The sequence below is a fragment of the Carettochelys insculpta genome, chromosome 2, assembly GCF_033958435.1.
Source record: "Carettochelys insculpta isolate YL-2023 chromosome 2, ASM3395843v1, whole genome shotgun sequence".
Taxonomy (NCBI): domain Eukaryota; kingdom Metazoa; phylum Chordata; order Testudines; family Carettochelyidae; genus Carettochelys; species Carettochelys insculpta.
In genome coordinates this window covers 97,760,533-97,779,042 of record NC_134138.1, presented here as the reverse complement: position 1 = coordinate 97,779,042, position 18,510 = coordinate 97,760,533, and the positions used below count along the sequence as shown (strand labels likewise).

The window sequence follows — 18,510 nt, the reverse complement described above, 5'->3', positions numbered from 1 at the left end:
TCCTACAAAATTGGACCATTTAAGAAAATTTGACAAGAAATTCAGAGCTTCACTTCTACAAGATTTTAGATCTCATGCATGAGCTTTTCTCCCATCCTTCAGAATATCTACTTATGGCACTGAGAACTGACAGTCTTTAAACTGAAATTCATAGAATGGTTCAATTTTAACACAGAAAGACAATGAAGTACATTTGGCATGGATGTGTTCTTTTATCTTCCAGCCTATTTTTACAATGAGTGCTCAGCAGAACCAGCTCAAGGATTTGAATCAAACTGAGTTCGATTCATTTCAAAGAGAATATTCGGGTAATACTGTAAGTAAAATGTAAAATGTTTTCCCCTTTTAAGAATCTGTGCATCTACATCCAGTGTATCCAGACCAGCCAAAGTTACTGTTTAAATTTGCTTGAGTGACAATAAGAGATCTATAGCACTGCAGGCAGCTAGGCAGGCTTGAAGCCACAGAGCAGCTTCAAGATGTGCTTAACTCATGTTAAAAAGAGTTACGTGCAACTTGAAGCCATGTATTCTGAGGGTTTACCATACCTAAAGCTAGCCTGGGAACGCAGACTTGGGCTCCTGGGGCTGGGGCTATGGGACTATACAGTTGCTGTATATACATTTGGGCTGGGGACCTCCCTATGACAATCCCCAAGTGTCACTACTCATTTAAGTGAATAGTGTCCGCAAAGCTATGTTCAGTTCCCTTGGTACGAGAAAAGCATTCAAAGGCAGGCCTGAATGAAAGGCTGAATGGCAGCCAGTTTTTCACTAAAACTATTTCCAGGATGTGAAATAGTCTGTTCTGGTATGTTCTGGAGTCTGTTCTGGGATGGCTATGATCTGAAGAGGTGGGTCTGTCCCCCAAAAGCTCATCACCTAATAAATTATTTTGTTAGTTTTTAAAGTGCTACTGGAGTGCTTTTTTGTTTTGGTAGTATATAGACTAGCACAGCTAACTCTCTGTTAGTATTCAAATTACTGTGTGGGCCAATGGAATGTCTGGTAATCTACCTAGCATAGAATTTGTCAGACAAATTGCATAGAATGGTAGCCACTTGTGCTGTGGGGAGCTTCCATGAACTTGCTTAAAGTAAGGTTGAGACACCACACAAAATAGGTTGGGACTAGAACATATATTACCTCAAATTAAAATGTGTTCTGGGTAATCAATTAGCTATACTTGCTTAAACCTTAGAAACAAAAGCATAGAACGTGTATGTTTAAGTTTATTCAGGACCATGTGGGCATACGTTTTCCACCAAGTTAGGTAGTTGTATTGTTTCGCTAGCAATGCAGTTTTTTCACATCGTTAACTTTTGGTCTGGGCTGTTAAACCTCTTTCCTCTTATGCCTTACCCAGTGTCTGGGGAAAACCATCAATGCAAATCACTGAACTCATAATTTGTACTACACCTATGGTTTTGGCTGACCCAGAGAATACTTATGTGTTTCATATAGATGAAATTTTCCTTTCCCTTTTTGTATTTACAGGGTGCTTTGCAGTTTCTAGAAGGCTATGGAAGAGAAGATATAACTGTAGCAGAACTAGAAGGGAATTCAAATTCATTGTGGACCATCAGCCCTCCCAGTAGAGAGAAAATGATTCAAGGTCTCCGGGATTTTTCTGCTGAGTTCACTCTGGTTCTTTCGTGGACTATTCAAAGGTAATTAGTGTGATGATCTTGACTGATTTTTGAGCTAGTGCACCTGGTTAATGGAAGTATTTTGCTGTGTGTGTGTGAGAGAGAGAGAGAGATTGAGAGAGAGAGAGAGAGATGTCTATTTTCCCACCCAGTTCACTGGGTCAGAAAGGCTGAGTGGATGGCTGGGGAGGAGGTGGTGAGGGGAATGATCTTTGTCAGGCAAAAATGAACCCTTCTGGCTGCAACAAATTGCATCCCTTCTTTTTAAAAAGAGGAGCTTGCTGTAGAACTCTTCATGAAGAATGCCATTGGCCATGCACTAGCTGAGCACCTCCAACGCAAAAACTATAAAAGCGGGAGCAAACAGGTCTGAGGTTCAGCATGGAAGAACATAAGGGACAAGCAGTTTCAAGAGTAGGACTATGGTATTTGAGCTTTTCTAGCAATGAAATATTTTTACAAGGTCTACAGCAGATCTCATTTTAACATGCAGTACATAAAGACTGCTTCATTTGTGACTGTGTTCACACTGGAGCTTCGATGACCAAAAGACCCTTTTAAAACAAGTACACATAATTTTGGCCAAGATTGTCTAAAGTGATTAGAGATCTTGGCTTCCTCAGGTTGTGAGGGCCCAACCTGCAACATTTTTGGAGAAGCCTGATTTACAAACAATACAGAGCTTTTGTCCTTTGAAAATCCAGTAACCTTAAGGGGCCTCAGGTTGGGCACCAAGAAACTGAAATCCCAATGTAAAATTTTAAAAAAACAAAAACAAAAAAACATGAAAATCCCAACCAAAACCAGTGATTTAACTGCAATAGGAAATCTGCTTCAGACAACATGCTCATTAATATTTATGTAAATGTAACACGTTCAAGGGTCAAGCATTTGCTATAAGCAGATAACTAATAGGAAAATTCAATTAAGATACAAAAAAAAAAAAGCAATCAGTCCTCTTACTCAGGCTTTATAGACTCAAGCTATTGGTCATACCTTCTTTGCTGTCAGGAATTAAATAGAAAGATATAAGATGAAAAGCAGCATTATTAATGACCTGAAATTCTAGAGCTACATGAAAGGTGACACGGTGTCCATTTCCTTCATTGAGGCTTGCGCCCATTTACTCTCGGGGTATATCTACACAGCAGTGCTATTCAGAATAAGCTATTCCAGAAGAGATTTTGAAATAGCACTTCCACATGCAATAGAGCCTATTTCAAAATGGGCTCTATTCCCTGTCTAAAGCCCCTTTTTTGAAATAGCGATTTTGAAATAGGCACTATCCACTATTTTGAAATAGCAGTTGCATTGTGTAGATGCTAGCAAAGTTATTTAGAAATAACAGCTGTTACTTTGAAGTAACTTTACTGTGTAGATGTACCCTATGACTTACTTGCCCCCCACAAGTTTATAGTTGGGGGTTTTCCCAGCATCGAGGAGTCCCCATCAGCCAGAGAGCTGACATGGCCAGCTCCTACTCCCTCCCTGTGGCCCCTGGCAGAAAGGGCCTGTGAGACGTGGAGGGAAAGGAGAGGCTATGACTGAGTCACAGTACATTCCAGCTGTCTATGGCTGTCAGGTGGGCTAGTGGGGATTGTTGCCAGCTGATGGAGGTTAGAAAAGGCTTTGGGCCGCTCTGATTTGGGCTGGGAGCAAGAATCGGGGAGCTGTGTTGTAATTGGCTGTTGATGTTTCTGCTTATAATCTCCTCCCTCTCCTGCGCCACCCTCAGTGACCGGGTGGGTGTTGGGGTGGAACGGCGGGGAGATGGTGAGGGTGGCCTGCCTTTGCTATATGCTACCCTAGGCTCAGGCAGATTCAGTCCAGCTCTTACACTGCTCTCCCTGGAGCTCCCACAGCCCAACAAGGAAGCAGGCAATGAAGCAGCCAGAACTACTCTCCTCTGTGTCATTGGAGGCAGTCGGACAGACTCTGATTGGCTCGTCCCATTGGCATGCAAGGGGCTGCAGAGAAAGTGGTGGGAGAGAGCTAGGTAAGCAGTGTCCCCATTCACCTCTCCCTGGTGACAGGGCTGATTCAGCCACTTCCATTGAAAGAATCACCAGGGGAACATTTTCTCTTAATAATCAAATATACATTTTCATCTTGTTTCAAGGGCCCTAGGAACCCTCAGCTTAGATATCCTGATTTATAAGTGGTGTCTGAGGGAGGGGATGAATACTAGGTTCTTATTTCAGTTTTACACAAGCTAACCGATTATAAAAGTCTTTAGAAACACCCAGAGAGGTTTCTAGATGTAGCTGTGATTAGTCAAGTAAGGAGGTGTCACGTGCCAGCTGCCACGGCCAAATTCCGGCCTCTGTGTTCAAAAACAATCCACCACTGAGGTTCCTATGTAAGGCTTCTATTTTGACTTTGACACAGTAAGTAAAATTATAGTCACGTTGTCTTATCAAAAACCATCATCAGTAATAACAGGAGGGGTTTAAGCCACTATACATCAACCAGAGGATCCGGTATTGGTAGGCTGGTACTTGACAGGATATCATGGAAGGGGCATCAACACCATGTGGGTACTGGATATGTGTATATGTGTTTCTAGTCTAAAGACAGCTTGGAGGACTGGATGTTGCTTGGTAATTGAGCTTCACTATTGAGCTTTCTTCTTCATTTCTCATTATAGAAACCTCTCTCTTGGTGCAAAAGCAGAACTCGCATCGGATAAGCTGTCTTGTAACCTACCAAACAAAACTAGAGAAAATATTGCTACAATGATGTCTGGGAATAACTCAGACATGAATGTGTAAGTTATGTTCTTGACTTGTTCCTACAGATGTCTCTCTTAAAGCATGTTAAGTTGCACAGTTGTTACCTATAATGGAATTTACTAGCATAGCATATACCACTCAACTGAAACCTGCGAAGTATAGTTCCTTTGCTGAGTATACAGCAAATCGGACAGATGCCACCCAAGTGAGCGCATTTCTCAAACTCTGAGTGAAGGCTACACCCTGCACCAGCCCTGGCACAACTAGGAAAGGAACTGTGCTCTTTAGCATGCAGGGGGAGTGTGTATGGAAGGTACAGCATACCGTGTCCTCCCTGGCAGCAAGGACTGATAGAGCCCCCGGCCTTTGTACAATGGCTACAAAGAGATGACTATTCCTAGCACCCACACAAAGGTCAAGGATATTCTAGCCCTACATTAATAAATGTTACTTCAAAGATAATATGCAGTGGTGTTGCAGTTCTGTCAATCCCAAGACATTACAGGAACAAAAGCAGTGAGGTGAGGGGACATCTTTTATTGCACCAGCTTGTGTTGCTGAGGGAGACAGCTTTCCAGCCACACACAGCTCTTCTTCAGGTCTGGGAAACAGACCTCTGGAAAATGAGTGTCATGCGTGCAAGGTGGAACTGCTTATTTAGCATAAGTAGTTCACACACATTTCAACAGAATATTCAAGGTGACGTCTCTCGTCATAAGGAGGAGAGGAAAGTGGGTGGGAAGTGGCTGAGATATTAATGTGTAATAGCAGGGGCAGGCAAAAAAAGGCCCACAGGCTGCATCCAGCCTGCCAAATGGCCGGATCTGTCCTGCCACTGTCCTACAGCCCAGTAGGAGCCTCCAGCGGCTCCCTGTCTTCTGCATCACCCCACACCACTCCAAATGGTGGACCCCGGGAGGCCCTGTGCACTCTACATGCTGTGTGCGCATGGGGGGGCGGCATTCGCTCACTGACCCCTACCCCCAGCATAATCTCACAGCTCCCATTGGCTGGTTTCCATCCAATTGGAGCTGCCTGGGCCATGGTTGCAGCTCAGGCGGTGCACAGAGGGCCCTCTCCCCTACCCCCCCCCCAGGAGTGTACAGCATGCGCACACATATATGACTTCCACAGCCAGCTGCTTTGAGTGGCATGTGAGGGTGCAGTAGGCAGGGAGTCTGAGGCCTCCACTGGGCTGCTGGCTGGGAGCCCCCTAGGTAAGTGCCTTATGGACATAGCCTGCAGCTCCTCCATCCCCCACCCCTTTGCTTCCCCTCTTACACCCCTGCCCCTGCCCAACTCAAACCTTCTGCACCCCCATCCTGCACCTGTACACCGTCCCAGACACTGCACCCCCCCATCCCCTGGTCACAACCCAAATCCTTGCATCTTCTCCTTTACCCCTGCCCTGGGTCACGGCCCCTTCCCAGACCCTGCACGCTCTCCTGTACTCCTACTCCAGATCAGAATCCTGCCCTGCAACCCAGCCCCTCACCTCAGGTCACAACCCCCTCCTTCACCCACGCCCCCTCCAATTAGAGTGCAGCTCTTGACCACTTACCAAATTCTTGGCATGTCCCCACCCCTGTGTTATAAATTGTGGTGATAAGCCATAAATCCAGTGTATCAGTTCAGGCCATGATTTTTAGCATTTAGCAACGTTATGAATTTAAATTCCAAGCTTGTCTTTTGAAAGTGCCACCCAGGTTTCTTCTGAGGATGAGAACTGACAGGTCAAGATGCCCAGTCATCACTGAATCCCCCACAGTGAAGCCAGAGTTGCTATGCTCTTGAATGATCTCATACCAAAAAATAAAAGACAAAATACCCACCTCCTGCGGGGAGGAATTCTTTTCACAGAGTGATCATTCTGTAGCTGTGCAGCGTTTTTAATGTAGGTCTGCCCTAAGATTCCAGGAGCATCACACTGATGCCTAAAATGGCTGCTGCTGAGTCAGTGCAAAGCAACAGCTAAATGCCTGGTTGAGAGCTGGTTTTGTTCAGGCTGTACATAGGTCTGTTGCACAGATATGTGGCTGCATATACGTTTGTATTGTGTGGCTGCAGGTTTTTCAATCATTTTTTTCTCGTATTTTTTAAAGTAAAGGCATTTCCGGGAGTGTCTAGGACTGCAGATCTGTTTGAGGCAAGAAATAAATGGTGTGCTTAGAATTCCTGTTCTCAGAAGGCAGGAATTTTATAAAATATACACCCACTCCCTCATGTTCTACCCTGAGCTTAGCACTAGCTGAACACTGTGCTATGGGGAAATAAAAACATTTGCATCAGATGCACTTCATTTAGGTTTATTTAGCAAGAGGTGATGTGTTGCTTCTCTTCGTGCCAGTAGCAAGAGTGTTTTTGTTACAGTGAGAAACAAAGGAATGTGTTCCCCAGCCCCTCCTTGTGTGCGCACATGCCTGGCATTCAGGGCGACTGACATGCCAGGGGGAAATTCTGAATGAAATACTTTGTTAAAACATGGATGGTACGTCACTGGCAAGTCCATCAAACCCAACAGAGTGACACTGGTTCGAGGTGATGTGAAATGAGAATTCAGTCAAAAAATCATAGCAAAATACTTTCCTTCAAACTAGAACAGGGACGGGCAAAACACGGCTCATGGGCTGCACCTGGCCTGCCAGCATTTCTGTCTGGCCCATCCAGCTGGTGAGCAGAGTGCACACGCGTACCTGCCCCTCCTGCTAGCTGTACAAGGGAGGCAGGGGAGAGGCCATGTCAGGGTGTTCCCCTTCCCCATACCCCATCTCTGTAGGCAGGCAGCAGGGAAAGGGACACAGGAGAACAGCTCCAGCTTGAGGTGTGAATGAAGACCCAGATGAGTGCATGCTTCCTAAAGGGGCAGTGCACTCTTCCTAAGAGTTCTCCAACAGCCAGCATGAGCTCGCGCGCCCTCTCTCTCCCTCTCTCTCTCTCTCTCACACACACGTCACACCTAGTCTCTGTGCCACACAGTCACTGTATATATACGCGCACACACTCACTCACTGTGACATACACAGTGTCACACACTGTCTGCTTCACATGCGCACAGGTACTCCACACAGACATGCACACTCAGTCTCTGTTGCATGCACAGTCACACAAACACAATTTCTGTCACATATGCTCACAGTCTCTCTCTCTCTCTAGCTCCCACCACAACTCATATGCCTAAGGACGTGCCCCTTCTAGGGGCTGAGAGCCAGCCCCTGACAACTTCCCAAACCTTGTGGAGTGCCCCACCCCCAACAAAAATTATTGCCCACCCCTGAACTAGAGGAATGTCTAAGTGAATTTGTAGCCATACAAAACTATGGAATTACATCCAGTCTCATTTTTCTTGTAGGAACCTAGAAATGATATTTCCATACTACATCAAGGCACCTAGTGATTCTCTGGCAAAACCTATAAAGCAGCTATGGAAAGGTATGTTCGTTGTTAAACACACACAGCTGTTTAGGTAATAATAGCAAGGAAAGTTGTCCTGCTATTCTGCTATACCTATTGTGTGGGTAAGAAGAGGGTATTGGGCTCTAGGACTATCGCCTCAGCACATCTCAGAGGAGAAAAACCCTCAAAGCTTTATTTAAACACTTAGCATTTATTTAGAGTGTTTAACTAAGGGTCTGAAGGGGTCCATCCTTAGGATTTATGAGGCCCTATGGAGTACAATTAAACTGCTGTCCCTGTGCATATTGGCAGCCTGGCGGGAGGGGTGGATGACAATTATTTTTGAGATGTGATTTTATAATCTTCAAGACACTAACGAAATATTTTAAAGAAAATGTTAAACAGGCCCTGTTGACGGACACAGTAAATTCAGAAACTGACAGTATGTGCCTGGGCTTGGCAAATAGCTTCATTGCTACTCGAATGGCTCTTTCGCAGATTCAGTGTTCTGATAATAGCTCTGGCAGGCTTTTTCACTTTTTACATCAACTTGAGCCTCTCTGGAGGAAGCAGAGCCACACAACAGGGATAAGAGGCAGATGGGTGGACATTAAGACCCAGTGGTGCCCCCGATTTTCAGGTGCTCTACACAGCTGCCTATTCTGCATATGGGTAAGGAGAGCCCTGGCTCTGAAAGCACTTTGCTAGAGTTGTGTAAGCATTGTTTATACCCACTTTTTCAGTGGAGAACATGGAGGCACCAAAAATTTTAATAGCAATGTTTTTTAAACTTTCGTGCCTGAAGTGAGTGATCAAAATTCATACTGTGAGGCATCCACATGGTCTTTCATGCATTATGATTGTAATAATTAGTATTAGCACTAAGGTAATTCCAAAGGGCCCCCTTGTACACACAAGTCAGAAAACCCTTTGTTAATGCAGTTAAACTTTGGTAAGGTTGCCTTATACTCTTCCATAGGGCTGAGTGCACCTCTACCGAAACTGCTTAAAACTGGAAAATATGCAGTTAAGGTACAAACTAGCCCCAGCCTGTAACCTTAACTCTGCCTTCTTTGATTGGTGCCTCGACACACCCTGGTGAACACTGCAGTACTCTAGCCTTCCAGATGTTGTGAAATGCTGCAAAGAGACAATATTTGGGCACAGTAGAAGAAACTGTTAAACCATGATAGGTTTGGGAGCTATTCCTGGCCTGTATTCAACCACTACTGTGCTTTCCACGCTACCCTAGAATCACCATACGTTATGATCCTTTCTGATCCCTTGGCCTTTGAACTAAGGCCTCTTTCTTGATGACTGCCTCTGTCCTGTAATGCACTGTCATGTTTTCTTCTAGACCTCAACAAATCCCAGGGGCAAGAATAGAAAATTGTGCTCCCTTGTTTCTGCAACCAACATTTGTTCGGGCCCCCAGAAACCAGGGGATTGTGAGCCCTTGGGTTGCATTTGTTCCTCTCCTCATGTCAGGTGAATTGTGGCAATCTGCTGCAAGTAATCTCTGCACCGGTCAGTACAGTGTCTCTAAGATAGTGAAAGGGAGATCATGTGCATGCAGACAAATGAGAGGCTATGATATTCATGACACAACACGCATGAAAATGGCACATTTTGCTGTGGAAGTTGTGAGGCAGGGCTGATGTGTACTCTGCTTTGTAATTCCTGTTTTTCAGAGGTTTTAAGTACAGGTGCACTCCACATTCTGGAAGGCCATGAGGCTGCTCTGTCATAACTCTGTACAGACTTAAGTTTTCAGATAGCGAATCTCCCTTCTTTCTTTGGGAGGTGATGATAATGAGGGGGCATGACTAGAGTGTGCCTGAGGGGAGGCACAAGGAGACATGGCCGCCACTCAGGTCTGTCCTCCTTCTGGCCTATGTCCCCAGCAGGGCTTGAGGGAGGAAGCTGGGCTGTGAGGAGCACTTCTACCAGTGGGAGATAGCAAGTGTAATGAAAGGGATGCCCAGGCTCTACATTTTCCTTCAGTTTTGAAGAAAAGGGCCTAACACTCTGTAGAGTAGGAAGTGTGGAGTAGCCCACTCATCTCAGTGGGAAATTTTCAGATGAAGCAGAACTCTCAATGGAGGTGAAGTCAGCCTTACCTAATGGTTCTGAGAGGTGTGAACTAACTCGTTCCTCTTAATGAATTTTCTCCTCTTCCTTTCTCAAGGTCTAGCTCACAATGTAGGACACTGGAACTTGCGAAGATACAAGCATAGTGTAGTCCCATTGAATTCAACAGGACTAAAGACTAGAGAACCATTTTAGTGCTGTTCTATAAACCATTTAAAACTGTTTAAAAGTCTGTTTCAATTGACTTATTCTTAGGTAGCACTGTCGCTTTGTCACACTAATAAGCAACTGATGTAACGAGTCTGACTGATAATATGCTTGTTTTGTGTTAATGTTTTCTCTTTCAATAGATGGAAGGATGGAAAACATCACTGTTTCTCTTGTCAAAACTCAGTCTAAAGAAGGGGTTCGTGAGTGGTGGGTTCTAAATCAGCTTGGGAAAAGATATAGTCAAGAAAAAAGTCTTGAACTCTTTGTATTCAGTGACAAAGTTAGCCCTCCTAGTCTTGGATTCTTGGCGGGCTATGGGTAAGAGAGAATCTTGTACTTCAAACCACAGTACTGTCTTATCACAAATAATGAACAGTGAACTGAGACACTGATCTCTTGCAGACCAGTGTTTTGTGTTTCTATTGTAACAGGGGAGAACATCACAAATATCTAAATCGTAGAGGAGCAGTACTGTCCCTGTCCCTAGCCCCAGTCACACAAGAAAAACTGCATTTAGAAGGGAGCAAATTTCATGATTTTGTAAACCTCTTCTGTTTTAGTGGCCCTCATCACTGTAGCATCAGGTTATTGGAAGCACAGTATTCCTTAGTTTAGGCAGAATAAGAATCATGTACTCAGGTTTTAGCAGTTTGGTCAAGAAGAAGTTGGTTTTAAACTAGTTTGTTTTAAAATAGGATTGTCATTCTCAATTATTCATAAAGACCAAATTCTGGACCCTGGGGTTCTTCTATCTATTTTCTCATAGAGATTTGTGCACCCCACATAAAATCCATGCAGAAAGGGATCTACACCATGCTGGTTATTTGTTTCTGCTCACCATCCTGCCATACACCTTTCAAAAGAACACTCTGCAGGCAGGAACCCACAATTGGGAACGCGAGGGAGACAAGACCAAAAATTAAAATGTGCATTATTTTTTGCCCCAAGTCTTCAGGGAAATTAGCTCAGTCTGAGGTGTTTCTCTTTGTTAAGGTCGTGGTACATTCCTTCCTGGAGGGTCCAAAGGGAGGAGGCATTGGCAGTTCAGCTCCACTGGCCCCAGAGAGAAGTCAGGGGGTCCCAGACGTTGTAGAGTTAGTTAATCCTAGCCTCCAGCCTATCTCTGTGTTTTGCAAGTTCTAGTAGAGAAACCTGAGCAGAAAGGCAAACCTGCTGGAAGTGCTCTCTGATTTGGTGGAACCTGTAGTAAGGGAACATCAGGAAGATTTCTCTTCACATGTTTTCCATCGGGGTGGGGTCTTTGACACTTTTAATTGTATGTCATTTTAAAATGGTTTTATGTGAAATGTTTACATTTGGAATTCCACAGACTTGATCCTTTTTTACCTTGTTAGTCCTGATGTGTGTAACAAAGTTCACTTAATAGAACTGGTTATGTTTCATAAACCCAGCACCTCTTTAGTTTTATCGGAATTTGCCTGCGTTGCGGCTTAGATCCAGATTAGGAAAAAATCTTTGAACTCTTTCCTCTCTTGCTTTGCAGTATCATGGGACTTTATGCCTCAGTTGTCCTGGTAATAGGGAAGTTTGTCCGTGAGTTCTTCAGTGGGATCTCTCACTCCATCATGTTCGAAGAGCTACCAAATGTGGACCGTATCTTGAAGTTGTGTACTGACATTTTCTTAGTAAGAGAGACTGGAGAACTGGAACTAGAGGAAGACTTGTATGCCAAATTAATATTCCTGTACCGCTCACCAGAGACTATGATCAAATGGACTAGGGAAAAAACTAATTGATCTCTTTGGAGTCACGCAGCAAATCAAGTTGACTTCATCTGAATTTTAAAAAAAGCACAATATTCTCATAAGAGCTAAGCTTTTTATAGTTAGGTAGCAACGATTTTTCACTGATTGAGTCCTGGAAGCAACTTTCTTAGGAATCCGTGCTGCCTTTCAAATTAAGGATCAATTGTGAAGAAGGTTCGTTTGTCTTTTTAAGTGCCCATTCCTTGAAAATCAGGGGATCTTTGCTTTGTAATTTAAATCAACCAAATGTTCTGCAGCTTTGTCTGGATAAGTTAATCTTCCAGACATTAAAGAAAAAAAGGGGAAAAAAAAGGAAGATCCCTCAGATGACTTCACTGGACCTCTTCTGGAGTGTTACAGTTTGTGCAATATGCTGTTATATGTGACGGACTATTGAGATCTAATAAGAGGAATCTGATCAGTCTTCAGGACGACCAAGCCCGAAGCCTACAGTGAGAGCTGAAGAAATGCTAGCCATATCCATTTTTAGAAGAGCAGAAGTTTTCATGCACCAAAGACTCTGTGGTCAACCCTCTAAGCAAAAAGAAAAACACTTCTATAAAATGACACTCTCTTTAATTGCCTTATTTTATTTGTACAATCCCAGGAGACATTTCCATGAAACATCAATGACTTTTCTCAGGAAAAAAAAAAATAAAAACAAAACCTTGGTTTTAGCCCTTAGTTAAACCTTAATAATTATGGTGAAATATTGGGATGTTCTGCTGGGCCAGCTTCCCACACATACTGCTTTCCATTAGACAGACAGACAAGCCAACTGAATGACTAAGGAACTGATTCATTTCTTACATCCCTTTGAAGACTGAATAATGTGTGTGCTACTCTGTGCTTTCCCATACATGCTTTTCCCCCCATTTTGATGATTTAAGGCAATGATTTTGCTGTTAACTGATATTCTCCTTCCAGTGTTTCAGGTATACAAAAATGTTTACATATTCCAATTCACATTTTTACATCCGAGACGGGTTTTTTAAGTTCCCAAATGTAGAGTACATATGAGCTTGAAAAATGGCCTTTTCTTAAATTACTCTTGTTGGTAATACAAATGGTTCATTAGAGGACATTGTAGCATGAAAATTTGATTGCAATGTAGGTTTAATTCCATGTTTTAAAAAAAAATGCCATTTCTGAAAATCAGAATCATTGAGTGGGTAGAGTATGTTAAAAAGGCTATAATGTGTAGTTTTGATTCAGTAATGACTTAAAATAAAGCACATGATGCAAAGTCATTTTAGAAGTATTTGTTCTTCCTCTTTACATGATATGGAGAAAGTCTTCAGATGGTTAAAATATTCACAGCAGAGTTAAAATCACTGACAAATGAATCACCATTAGCTGCTATTTATGATGATATTGTCAGTCACCAGAAAGCAAAAAAAAAATGGCAAGGTAACTTTCAGCACACTCGAAATTACAACACACTTACCTTCTATTGAGCACTTCTGTGAACATGTTGTCCACTACATACTACGCACTCCCAGCGCTTTTGGATGCTATGAAATACACAGCAAGATAAGCTGTTTGGTTATACTGTAACAATAAAATCAACTAGTGACTGGAATTCATCGCTATTTGATTTCTTCTTATACCCTAAAGAAAAGGTGGCAGTTGTTCTATAGGCTGGCAGGATTTCTCATTGTGCTGAACATTCCTTGGAGCAATTTACTTTGCAGCTTTTAATTCTAGTTCTGCCTCACCTCAAGGCCAGCAGGTGAGTCTATAGTCTTAGAGTATACGTGGGTCCTACGTATTTCCTGTTTCTAAATTGAAGAAAAAGGTGCTGTGGGTGAGATGTGGCTGCTGTTTAACATTTCCCTAATGGACCGACCAACCAACCACTATTGTGTCTCTTTCCTTGTTGACGGGCACTTATTTACCAGTGAGATGCTTGACTGCAGAATGAACTTGACAGCCTTTTAGACATGCAGAACAGCCACTGCTTTTTCATAAATGAGCTAAACAAGCTTTCTACCTGATCGGTTATGAACTGAAGTCCAGCCATGGCAGTCGTACCTCCAGCTCACGCTACAAAGGCTGTCATTGAGCACTTTAGCTGTACCATAGTTTTGTGAAAGAGTTCATGCCCGCCACCAGTTTGGGGAAAGTGAGTCCAGTCTTGAGGGGGTGAGCTGGGAGCTGTAAACAGCTTCCCCTGTAATCAAGTATTGTGTTAGCCCTTTACTATCATGAATCACGTTCAAACAGGATCCCAGATATAATGGACTGTAATGGTAAGCTGTCATGAATGAATGCCTGTAAAGGTTAAACCCAGAGATAGTGGGTTCTCTGCTGTCAAGCAGCCAGATGAGCCCACGGGAAGCGAGGGTGGGGGTGGGAGGTGATTTTTGAATTGAAGCAGCTACTTGCTGAGACAGTCTCTTTTGTAGGGCCAAAGCAGAATGAGACAGAGATGGTTTAAGTCTGAACCTGGCTTGGAGGATTCAGTAAATATCCAGGTCTCAAAGGATATCTGGGCATACAGATATGTAAGTAGAAAAGAAATGTTTAGTTAGATGCCATCTGGCTTTCTAGTACACCCCCCGCCCCCACCCCTGTCCCTGGGTTTGGTGCAGGACCACTTAGGCTGGCTGATATACCTCCCTATACATGGTAACTTTTAAACTGAATTCCTGGGAAGTAATTTTCTGTGCTTTAATCTACCCTTTTTTAGTTGCTCCTAACATCCGGCAACCAGGTCTTCTTTATCACATCACATGTATTTTTCTGTTTTGTTAATAAATCACCTTAAAGTCATTGATTGACTTCTGTGTCCAGCAGAAAGGTCTTGTTTACATGTGTGCCTAAGACTGAAAGGTCAGCTATCAGAGACTGCACTTTAATTTCTTCATTTTGGTTTTGAAGCACCCTCCTAAGGGAGGGTTAAGAGCTTGGGATTACCCCATAGGGAGACATTCTGAGTGTGCCTTCCTGGGTTCTAAACAGGAGTTTTGTCACTTGGGTGGTGGCAGCTACCTCCCAGGGTCAGGCAATCTGTGACCTTGGGAAGCTTTTAAGCAGAAGCCTGTTAAGCCAAGATCATTTTAAGGTCTCTTGTAGGCCCCAACCTTCTGCACTCGGAGTATCAGAGTGGGGAACAGCCTTGACAAAGGCCTTTACCTAAACAACTGTATACAAATCTAGGGACCTAGCCTGTGAAAGAGCAGAATCAGCCATGTGCATTAAAGTCAAATAGCCCAGCTTTACCAGATAAGGCACAGTAGGTTTTTCTACTTTCTCTAGGCTTTTAAGGCACCTTTCCTTAAGCTTTCTTGTTCAATTCAAGTCTCAAACAGATGTATGCAAACTAAAAAAATAAGCAAAACTGACAAGTTGTCTCTTATGAAGTTTCATACTTGCAGCTTACCTGTGGGACTCCATGTGATTCTAATGGATTCCTAAGCAGCCAGCTGCTTTAATCAAATTTTTTCACAGGCATGTTTAGCTATACATATTTCATAAAAGTACTCATGTTTCACTCTCTGTGGTGGTGACGACTTTTTGGACAACAAACAGAACCACACGTGACATGCAGCACGGTTCTGTGGATGGCTTTCTGTGACCCAACCTGTGCAGTCATTTGCACCTGTGCAAAGGAAGTGACAAACGCTACCGCCACTTGGAGAAGACTGCTGATAAGGTGGCATGTTACCTGAGTATTGTGCATATAAGTGACTGAATGAGAATCAGGCCCATTAGTTCTGAATCAGTGGCACCAATGATTTAAATATGCAGGTGGCTGTTTTGTGGTATTTCTCAAGAAAATATTTTTTACCTTCAGAAAAGTATCATGTTCTCCAGTGCAAGATTTTAAGGCCAGTCTGCACAGCTGAAGAAGCATGAGGGAGATGTAGGCAACTGGTACAGTCCCTGTGCTTCTCTGGCACTAAATAGTGCTGCTGGAGGCACTAGTCCCTAAAAAAAGAGTGGAACCGTAGCCATGGCCTCTCTCCACCCTGCCCAGAGAAACAAACCAGCCGTAGCCCCTGTAACCTTATGCTAGGACTCTCATTAGGGTAGCTGGTCCATAGCAGGTCAACGAGTCCTTCCCATTGTGTCATTGTGGATAGTTCTCTGAAGACATCCATTCAGTGTGAGCGGCTGTCAAAACGGCGAACACGATGTTGGGAATGATTAAGAAAGGAATAGATAAGAAGACAGAATGTCATATTATCATGTTATAAAGCCATGGTACGTCCACATCTGGAATACTGTGTACAGATGTGGTTGCCCCATCTCAAAAAAGATATATTGGAATTGGAAAAGGGTCAGAAAAAGGCAACAAAAGCGATTAGGGGTATGGAGCATCTGCCATATGAGGAGAGATTAATGAGATGGACTTTTTAGTTTGGAAAAAAGATGATTGGGGGGGGGGATATGATAGAGGTATGTAAAATCATGACTAGTGCAGAGAAAATAGATAAGGAATTATTTACTCCTTCTCACAACACAAGAATTAGAGGTCACCAAATGAATTAAGAGGCAGCAGGTTTAAAACAAACAATAGGAAATATTTTTTCACCCAACACACAGTTAACCTGTGGAACTCCTTGCCGGAGAATGTTGTGAAGGCCAAGACTATAGTGAAGTTTAAAAAAGAACTAGATACATTCACGGGGGATAGGTCCATCAATGGCTATTAGCCGGGATGGGCATGGACAGTGTCCATAGCCTGTTTCCAAGGGGCTGAAAATAGGTGACAGGGAATTGATCACTTGATGATCACCTGTTCTGTTCATTCTCTCTGGGGCACCTGGCATTGGCCACTGTTGGAAGACAGGATACTGGGCTTGATGGGCCTATGGTCCGATCCAGTATGGCTGTTCTTATGTTCCCACTCTATTTCTGCCAGTTTCAGTTCTTGTACCTTTAAGCAGTTGGGCACTGAATTTGTCCACAGTGTAGGAAATGCTCGCTGCAGGAAGTCCCCAGCACTGCACAACTACCTTCAGCTTGATGCCTGGGAAAGTGCGTGTTGCGTGCTATGGAAGGCCATTGTCATGTTTGCATTGCAAAGCTAAACTCCACCCACAGATGTGTGCATGGCACAATTTGAGGCTAGCCACTGCACAGTGGATTCGCCTAATCCTGTTGGTGCCGCAGTCTCTTCAGTGCTATATTTAGCACGCTAGCTCGCAGCTGCCTAGTGCAAGTCTGTCCAGCTGGGCCAGGAGAGGGGTGCGCCCAGCTGCATGACAGACATACAGTGAAGTTGATCAACTAACCGCTGGCTTTGTACGGTACGAGGAGCTGACCATAAAGTCAATATGTTTCTATTATTGCAACCCACCATATTTTGACAGATTAGGTGAGGAAAGATGGGTAAGCGGCATGCTGCCAAATGCCCATATAACTTTCCATCCTTTTACAATGTTGGCATTTTACACACTCCCTTTTTAGAATTGTATGCCACCAGCGAGCCCAATGGAGTAAATCAGCGAATGCACAGTCATTTGGAGACAGTCCAAGGAGAGCCACTTCCCCGCAGCTCACGGAGGCATTTCCTCCTCCCTGCCAGGCAGAGCCTGCAGGCCAAATGTGGCCCAAGGTGCGCCTTAGTCCTGCGCCTTCAGCCTGCAGCCACCCTACCTCCCAGCCCCCGCATCCTGTTCAGATCTGGGGCAAGGCATTCTCTATGTGCCTTTTAGTTTTTCAGTTTCTACTAACGGAATTTTTATGTAGTCCTTTCACAGTTATTGAGTGAGACACTTTACCTCCCAAGTGCCTTTCACCTGGAAAACATCTGAAAAAAGCTTTAAAAACCATTAAGAACTTCACAGACAGACTGTTGGGTAGATGAGCATTATTATATAGGGTGTGTGTGACGGGGTGCTATGTGACTTGTAAGGGGACAGGAAATAAGGTGATGAGAGCTGCAAGTCAGGAAATTACTTGGGTAAGAAAGTTAAGGAAGTTTCTGCTATGCTTGAAATTACTTCTCACGCTGTTAGAAATATTAACCTGAAATAGAGGTTTTGGAAAGTCTGACCAGGATAAGGTAACTGCATGGTATTGGGTTCAGCTAGTCAACCAAAGGCATTTATCTAGCAGTACTGCAACTCTCTCTCCTTCTTGCATCTCTTGATAGACCCTTTATCATGTGCAGCTGTTATTACAAGTTTTAAGAGCTGAATTCACAGGTGGGCAGCTGTGTGCAGAGAACCTGCAAAAACAAATGGAATTTTAAAACTAACATGCCAGGCTGACAGCAGCCATTTGTAAAAACACTCACATGTCCCAGGCTAAAAGCATCAAAATTTTTCACCTATGAACATGCAATTGAGATGGGCACATAAATTCTTGTAACCAAGAGAGCATTGGAAACCTCAAGCAGACAGTCCAAGTTTGCCATACACTAAACCAGCACATCTGGATGCATAGCTCTAACCCAGCCTTTGTCTAACCATCTCTTATTGCCTTCTCCCTGCCAGGAAATGCCAGACTTGAGGCCTCTCATTTCTTTCTCCTACTCTGGTCTTGGTGCCTTCCTCCTTGTAACCCTCTACATAGTGGGCATGTCCTTCCAAGTCACCATCACCCTCTCCAGTCAAAGCCTTCTGAAAGGACCCACAAGTAACACCAGACTATGAGAAGTTATCTAACCCAGGATCTTCCTCTGGGTCTCCCACTGCATCCTGCTTTCCTCCAGCTT

General features: G+C 43.7%; 1 protein-coding gene across 3 annotated transcripts in view; it reads left to right on the top strand.

The window, feature by feature from the left end:
* The window catches only part of PIEZO2 (piezo type mechanosensitive ion channel component 2), a 443,043-nt gene extending 429,641 nt beyond the window's left edge, over positions 1-13,402 (top strand). For 2 of the 3 annotated variants that reach the window (XM_074987458.1, XM_074987460.1), the window contains 6 exons: positions 224-316; positions 1,497-1,669; positions 4,296-4,415; positions 7,730-7,809; positions 10,215-10,392; positions 11,579-13,402. In XM_074987458.1, coding sequence (XP_074843559.1) covers positions 224-316; positions 1,497-1,669; positions 4,296-4,415; positions 7,730-7,809; positions 10,215-10,392; positions 11,579-11,831 — 897 coding nt within the window. In that variant the 3' untranslated portion in view covers positions 11,832-13,402. The remainder of the gene's footprint in view (positions 1-223; positions 317-1,496; positions 1,670-4,295; positions 4,416-7,729; positions 7,810-10,214; positions 10,393-11,578) is intronic. The other variant, XM_074987459.1, reaches the window with a different exon arrangement.
* The last annotated feature ends 5,108 nt before the right edge of the window (positions 13,403-18,510 follow it).